The sequence below is a fragment of the Neophocaena asiaeorientalis genome, unplaced genomic scaffold, assembly GCF_003031525.2.
Source record: "Neophocaena asiaeorientalis asiaeorientalis breed wild unplaced genomic scaffold, Neophocaena_asiaeorientalis_V1.1 scaffold192, whole genome shotgun sequence".
NCBI lineage: Eukaryota > Metazoa > Chordata > Mammalia > Artiodactyla > Phocoenidae > Neophocaena > Neophocaena asiaeorientalis.
The window spans coordinates 503,121-511,473 of record NW_020185326.1 but is presented as its reverse complement, the minus strand read 5'-3'; the positions used below and the strand labels follow the sequence as shown (position 1 = coordinate 511,473).

The 8,353-nt window shown below is 32.4% G+C and overlaps 1 protein-coding gene across 1 annotated transcript; it reads left to right on the top strand.

Moving 5' to 3' along the window:
• The first annotated feature begins 2,275 nt into the window (after positions 1 to 2,275).
• CYLC2 (cylicin 2) lies at positions 2,276 to 7,638 on the top strand. Its single transcript, XM_024734424.1, has 4 exons — positions 2,276 to 2,310; positions 3,609 to 3,649; positions 4,993 to 5,111; positions 6,571 to 7,638. The coding sequence occupies exons 1-4, from the start codon at positions 2,276 to 2,278 to the stop codon at positions 7,636 to 7,638; spliced, it is 1,263 nt and encodes a 420-aa protein (XP_024590192.1).
• Positions 7,639 to 8,353: the final 715 nt, after the last annotated feature.

Below are 8,353 nucleotides of genomic sequence, written 5' to 3'. Positions count from 1 at the left end.
CTCTTTCTGATATTTCATTGTTAGTGTATAGATATGCAACAGATTTCTGTGTATTAATTTTATATCCTGCTACTTTAGCAAATTCATTGATGAGCTCTAGTAGTTTACTGGTAGCATCTTTAGGATTTTCTATGTATAGTACCATGTCATCTGCAAAGAGAGACAGTTTTACTTCTTTTCCAATTTGGATTCCTTTTACTTCTTTTTTTCCCCTCTGATTGCTGTGGCTATGACTTCCAAATCTATGTTGAGTAAAAATGGTAAGAGTGGACATCCTTGTCCTGTTCCTGATCTTACAGTAGATGCTTTCAGCTTTTCACTGTTGAGTATGATGTTAGCTGTATGTTTGTAATATATAGCCTTTATGATACTGAGGTGTGTTCCCTCAGTGCCCACTTTCTGGAGAGTTTTTATCATAAATGGGTGTTGAATTTTGTCAAAAGCTTTTTCTGCATCTATTGAGATGATCATATGGTTTTTATTCTTCAATTTGTTAATGTAGTGTATCACACTGATTGACTTGAGGATACTGAAAAATCCTTGCATCCCTGGGATAAATCCCACTTGGTAGTGGTGTATGATCCTTTTAATGCATTGTTGGATTCTGTTTGCTAGTATTTTGTTGAGGAGTTTTGCATCTACGTTCATCAGTGTATGGCCTGTAATTTTCTTCTTCTTTTTTTTTTTTTTGTGGTATCTTTGTCTGGTTTTGGTATCAGGGCAATGGTGGCTTCATAGAATGAGTTTCAGAGTGCTCCTCCCTCTGCAGTTTTTTGGAAGAGTTGAGAAGGATAGGTTTTAGCTCTTCTCTAAATATTTGATAGACTTGCCTGTGAAGCCATCTGGTCCTGTACTTTGTTGAATTTCAATACTTGTGATCAGTCTATTCATATTTTCTATTTATTCCTAGTTTAGTCTTGGGAGACTGTACCTTTCTAAGAATGTGTTCATTTCTTCTAGGTCTTCCATTTTATTGGAATATAGTGGCCGTAGTAATCTCTTATGATACTTTGTATTTCTGTGCTGTCAGTTGTAACTTCCTATTTTTCATTTCTAGATTTATTGACTTGACCCCTCTTCCTTTTTTTCTTAATGAGCTTCACTAAAGGTTTATCAATTTTGTTTATCTTCTCAAAGAACCAGCTTTTAGTTTCATTGATCTTTTCTATTTTCTTCATCTCTATTTCATTTATTTCTGCTCTGATCTTTATGATTTCTTTCCTTCTGCTCATTTTGGGTTTTGTTTGTTCTTCTTTCTCTAGTTGCTTTAGGTGTAAGGTTATATTGTTTGAGATTTTCCTTGTTTCCTGAGGTAAGATTGTATTGCTATCAACTTCCCCCTTAGAACTTCTTTTGCTGTGTCCCATAGGTTTTGGGTCATTGCGCTATCATTGTCATTTGTCTCTAGGTATTTTTTTTTATTTACTCGTTCATTTCTTCAATGATCCACATTGTTTAGCCTCCACATATCTGTGTTTTTTACAGGTTTGTTTTTTTTTTCTTGTTAGTTGACTTCTAATCTCATAGCCTTGTGGTTGGAAAAGATGCTTGATATGTTTTCAATTTTCTTAAATTTACTGAGGCTCACTTTGGGGCCCAGCATGAGATCAATCCCAGAGAACGTTCCACAGGCATTTGAAAAGAATGTGTATTCTGCTGCTTTTGGATGGAATGCTCTAAAAATATCAGTTAAGTGCATCTGGTCTAATGTGTCACTTAAAGCCTGTGTTGCCTTATTGATTTTCTGTGTGGGTGATCATTCCACTGATAAAAGTGGGGTTATATTTGCTCTAATTTTGTTTTCCCTTTCACTGATTTTTCTTGCTTAAGCTTTATTATCTTCTCCCTTTAACTTTGACTTTATTATGATATTTTCCTAATTTTAAAGCAGAAATTTACAACATTGATTTTAAACTTTTTTCTAATAAAATGCATTAAAGCTATAAAGTTCTCTCTATGTACTGTCTGCAGTATTCCACAATTTTTGTTATAAATTATTGTCCATTTGCTTTTTTTTCATAAGTGTGAATTGTAAATTGACCGCTGGTTATTTAGAAGGAGATGTTTATGTTTCAAATGTTTATGTACTTTCAATATACTGTTGACCCATGAATAACATGGGCTCTAGGGGAGCCAATTCCCACAAAGTCAAAAATCCACACAGAACTTAATAGTTGGCCCTCCAAATCTGCGGTATTACACTCAGGAATTCAACCAACCACAGATCTTGTAGTATGGTAGTATTATTGAAAAATATCCACATATAAGTGGACCCATGAAGTTCAAACTCTTGCTGTTCAAGGGTCAACTGTAATTTTGTTATTGATTTTTAATTCAATTGCTTTATGATCAAAGAATATTCCTCAGAGCTTACACAGAAATTAATGGACCATGCCTATGTACCTCTTTTTAAATCTCAAATTTAATAATATTGTTTCATGACATAGTTCCTCTTTCAGAGCATTTAGAAAAGAAGTTCATAACCATGGTTGAAAATCAAAATTTCTTAAGCAGTATATAAATGTAGATTGGTTAGGTTTAAACCTAGAGATATAGTAGGGTGAATAATTTTAATACACGCCCTCAGTTAAGAAATCACTAGACCAGGTAACTTATTAGTCAACACATCCTGAATTTTATTCAATTAATTCATTCAAAATTTTGTAGAATGGCAAAAATGTGCCAGGTTTTTTACTGGGAACAAAAATTTTAATGAAGGTACCAAGATATTTTTGTACTGCACTTTATTCTTAATATTTATATAATGTTAAAATAAGGAAATCACTCTATGAGCATGTGTGTTTTTATGTGTGTGTGTATGCGTGTGTGTGTAAGCCCCAAACTCACTCATGATCAACAATGACATTATTTCTGTAATATAATGGGATGATGTACAATAATATTTCTTTAACAGATCTTAATATGTGCCTCCATTACAAATAAATAAGAATTAGATATAAAACTCCCCTTTGTGAGAATAAACATGCTCATATAGTACTAAGACAAATGGAAATTTGTAAATAGAAACTACTTTGCAACATAGTTTTATTTCTCATATTTTCCTACAGAAGAAAAAAAGTCAAAATCCATATCAATGCTTGTGATATACACTGACACACACACACACACATGCACACATTCACAGACAGACATGCATGCCATTGAGTGATTTGGATTTGGTTAAATTCTGAGATTATTTTGAGGATCTGATCTCACCTAGGCATAGTGTTTTTAAGATGATGTCTTATAATTCTTACAATGTCTTATAGTTCAATTTTAAGAGAATTTGGAGCATAAAGTGGGGAAAAATTCAATCATGGTGTCATTAAAAAGCCCATAAATGTCCATATTTCAGATATGCATTTTGGTGACTTTCTTTTTTAAATGTTTTTATCCATCTTGTTTTAGTTATGTTGAAGTTTGTGTTAAAAACACATATTTGGTCATTTCTATTTTTCTAGGATGAAGTAATCTTACATAATAATAGAGATCTAAGAATGTAAAATATTTCTCTAGTTGGTCATGGCAAGTGTTTATGTACAGTAATGATCGTTAAATAGAGTGATTTTGTATAAATTAATTAAAACTTTCCCCTCTTATTTTAATAGCCAAAAAATAAACTTCGGGACATGTGATAATTACATCCCAGGTAAGAAAGTTCAATTTTTTAAAACAGGTATGATTAATTTTAGGGATAAGTGATAAACAACAGCTGTCATGGAGTATTACTAAAAATCAGCTTTTAATTTTCCTAAGCACCTTTCTCATGGGCTCAGTGAATACCTTCTAAAGATATTTTGTCTTACTATCCACAGAAGATTAAGTGAATATGTTCAGCAACATAAAGGTGGACATATTTACAGGTTAGAATTCAAACAGTTAGATAATCTTACAGTTGAAAGGCAGTGTAAAAAAATGGATAAATAACTTCTTACCTGTGTCAGGAATGTCTTCTGCTACATTGCTGATATTCTATATCGGACATATAATTGGCAAAAAAATTCATTACTTGACAAGGCCAGTCAATCTGATGGTGAAGGACTTCTTATATCAAGTAATCAATTTTCTCTCATATATTAAACTTAAATATATCTTTCATTCTGCATATTTTCTCATTGATCCTGATTCTATCTTTAGGAGACTCACAGGACAAGTCTATTTTCTCTTATATACAGCATTTTTGTACATACTTAAATAGATGTGGATGTCTCTCTCACAGGTCTTATTGGTAACCTAAATATTTTTAACCATTTATATTATAGTTTCTATGTAACTCGACCCTCACAATCACAATTCTGTAGGTACTTTATTTATAAAGTATATTTATTTATCGATTTTCTTCATTAGTATGCCACCGATGACAATGCAGTTCTGGGGTGTATGACATTTACTCTTGTAGCTTAGAATATGGTTACTAACTAAGGGGATCTTAAGTGTTAGCCTTTATATTCAGTCATATATTTACTGAATATTTTAAATAGGAACTGTGCTAAGTACTTTGGGAGCTACAGAAGTAGCTACCATAATTTCTGTTCTCAGTAGAATTGTATTCTAGCCAAAAGACTATAAAGGAAAAATCTAGATTGGAAGAGATAGAAAGATTAAAAGGAAACAGTAAAACTGTTTTTTTCCATTTATATTACAGACTATATTAGTTTCACAATGACTATATAATTAACTACAAAACTAGTTAAAATTTTAAAAAATCAAATTTTATTTTCTCATATTAATAGTACAGAATTTCAAACATTACCAAATACATGAAGCCATAATTTGAATAATTTATTTATTAATTTGCATATGATTACTTACTGCCATTTTATTTTTTTTTTTTAATTTTTTCTAAACCAAACCAAATTTATTTATGAATTATTAACCTCTTGACAGTACTTGGGCAATGGGAAAGAATGGGCAAGAGAAACTTACTGCCATTTTAGGTCTGATAAAATTCTATTTATTCTGAAGTGTATGCTTAATGTTTTCTTATTTTAGTCAGTGAATTAAAAAAATCATGGAATCAGCAACATTTTGCCCTGGTATTTCCCAAACCACCACGGCCAGGAACAAAAAGGAGATCAAAACCTTCCCAACTACAAGACAAAACAGTTCCTGTGAGTTTTGAAAAGATCACATACTTTTACTGGTAATAATCCTGTGAAATCATGTATAGCTATATATGTTACAGATCATCATTGACCAATGGGATTTCTGTGATGATGGAAGTATTTTATATCTTTGCATTCCAATTCCAATATGGCTACTGAACACTTGAAATGAGGCTACTGCAACTGAGCAGTTGAATTTTACATTCAATTTGATTCAGTTCACATGTGGCTTTTAAATGTCATATTGTACAGCACAGTTAAAGGTAACTCAATTCTACTACTTGGAGAAAGTAGATATATTTAATTTGCATTTCAGTATAAAAAAATTACTCCCTTATTTCATATTAAATATTTGCTCAGCAATCCCACATTATAGAAAATATGTATCCAAGAAGCACAGAAATCTGGAGAGCCTAAGGCTACAGGTAGTATGAACATTCAGAAAATATTCCCCAGTTGGAGAAACTCCCTCATGAGAATCATGGAGTTACATTATAAACTAAGGAAGTTTCAATGCTTTCTCATTTCCTATAATATAGAATTCCAGATTTTGAGTATTAGAAGATTAATATTTCCCAATGTTTCTGGAATCATCAAGGAATATGAAAATGTTCCAAGAAAAGCTTTCACAAAATAACATATCATGAACTCTTGTTTATTTTAGGGAATATATTTAGTCAGTAGTAACCTAGGTTTCTTCTGTTTTCTCATCCTTTTTTCATTTTCCTTTCTTTCTTTATTAAATTTATTTTTACAGCCATTAACATTCTTTCCAAAATTTGCTATTTTTGCAATTAAGCTTTTAAAAATATTTGATTAGGAGTTGAAAACAGAATGTACCATTCTGCTCAAACTAATGTCCACTGAATGTTATAGTTTTCATTATTGCAGTTTCCTATCTGATACTCAAATTATATCTTGTCAGGCAGAGGAGTATTAGGCTTTTACTTTTAACCACAGGTAGTATTCTAAATTCCAGAGACTTTGAATGTGACAATAGAGACCAGGATATGCCTGAACATGAAACTCTTAGATATTAGAGAATAATTAGTTTCTGAGTTAGCACAGAAATGAAAGGTGGGGAAGACATTCCAAGAAATCTCAAGAACACAGAGTAAAAAAACAAAAAACAAAAACAAAACCTAAATCTCTCATGATTGTGAAGAGAGGTTCTGATTTGTCATTAGTCAGTGAAGTTCTGTGAGAATTTTAACATAAAATCTTGAGGGAATTATGAAGATCCTCTAAATTAAAATTAGGCCTTAAATGAGGCATGGCTGTCCTTTAATACAAAAAAGGAACAAAGTTGAAAAAGCATAATAAACTATGCAATCTACCATTTACCCACTATTTATCAAAATCTAAAATATTTTCATGGTTGAAGTTAAATGTATTCAATATCTGGTAATAAAGGTTGTGTAACTCACACACAAGTTGTTCATTATTATTCTAACCAATATTTCAGAGATATGATGAAGACAAATTAAGGGGAGCTCATAAACCACCATTATGGATGCACCGTTCTTTAATGAGAATTTCTGAGAGACCATCTGTTTATTTAGCTGCTAGGAGGCAGCCTCCACAGAAACCAGCTGGACACTCCAGGGAGGATGCTAAAGATGCAGCAAAACCTTTATCTCCATCAATAATTAAGAAAAGGAAGGAAGACAAGAAGGACAAATCAGATTCAGAAGCAGAGTCCACAGTTTCAGAGGAAAAACTTAGGAAAGGTTCAAAGAAAGAACCAGGAGCTAAAGAAGAGAAAGCAGATGCAAAGAAAGATGTCAAAATAGAGAAAAAAGGTTCAAAGAAGGGCAAGGAGTCAGTTACAGACTCTGAAGATGAAAAAGCAGGTGCAATAAAAGGTTCTGAAAAATACAAGGTAGGTTCAAAGAAGGACGACTCAGCTACAGAATCAGAAGGTGAAAAAGGAGATGCAAAGCAACACTCTAAAAAAAATAAGAAAGGGTCAAAGAAGGGCAAGGAGTCTGATACAGAAACAGAAGGTGAAAAGGGAGATGCAAAGAAAGATTCAAAGAAAGATAAGAAAGGTTCAAAGAAGGGCAAGGAGTCTGATACAGAAACAGAAGGTGAAAAGGGAGATGCAAAGAAAGATTCAAAGAAAGATAAGAAAGGTTCAAAGAAGGGCAGGGAGTCTGCTACAGAATTAGAAGGTGAAAAAGGAGATGCAAAGAAAGATTCCAAAAAAGATAAGAAAGGTTCAAAGAAGGGCAAGGAGTCCATTACAGAACCAGAAGGTGAAAAGAAAGATGGAAAGAAGGATAAGAAAGGGAGCAAGGATTCAAAGAAAACTGGTGAGAAAGGAGATGAATCAAAGGACAAGAAAGATTCAAAGAAGAAGGAGAGTAAAAAAGATAAGAAAGATGAAAAGCCCGGTGAGGCAGACAGTGAGTCAAAAGATGCTGCCAAGAAAGAAAAGAAAGATGCCAAGAAACAGACTGACACAGAATCTGCTGAGTCAAAGAAAGATGCCAAGAAGGATGCAAAGAAAGATGCCAAGAAGGGCAAGTAGGCCTTGGATGGTAATTCAAAAGAGTATTTGATGGAACAATTTTAGTAGTCTGAAACTGAATATATGAAAAGGGGGATTCAAAGAATTAATGGAATAATTTTTTAAATGGGGGAAAGAAGAACACAAAGATGGGCTCAGAAAACCTTCATGAAAAATATAAGAAAGACGTTAAAAGGACTTGGAGGATACTTATGCTAAATTTGGGGATATGAAGAATTCAATGAAAGATCCCTAGAAAGATTCATAAAAAATATTCAGAAGTTAATGATGTTGAATCTGTGGATACAAAGAAGAAAAAAATCAACAAAGGCGTCAACAAAATTCAAGGATGCAGATATTGAAACCATAGATTTAAACAACCTGAAATTGCACCCACAGATTTAAATAAAGAACCACAGGAGTCATGAGAGGAAGTCAAACAAATTTCATAAAGTCTACTTTCAAATAAGTACAAATACAAATTAAAGGTAGCATTCCTCAAAAGAAAAAAAAAAAGAAAAAGAGGAAAAAAATTACTGCTTTTTTGTGAGCCTATACCATCTCTGAAGTATAGACAGCCACAACCAGGTTAATGGATTTTGAATACTCTGCTTCCAAGACAAGATAAACATACTTGGTAAGTTAGTTTTGTTTTCTTTTAAGTCAAATAAGATTAAAAACAATTAAACTGACTTAAAGATTTGAATTGAAATTTACCATTCTTATAAAATCTCTG

Bases quoted from the DNA above. Each gene is read 5' to 3' on its own strand.
- CYLC2 (XM_024734424.1), top strand. From the start codon at position 2,276: ATGAAGTTCAAACTCTTGCTGTTCAAGGGTCAACT. The intron at 3,650-4,992 runs GTAAGAAAGTTC...TTCTTATTTTAG, and splicing joins ATGTGATAATTACATCCCAG to TCAGTGAATTAAAAAAATCA. The intron at 5,112-6,570 runs GTGAGTTTTGAA...CCAATATTTCAG, and splicing joins TACAAGACAAAACAGTTCCT to AGATATGATGAAGACAAATT.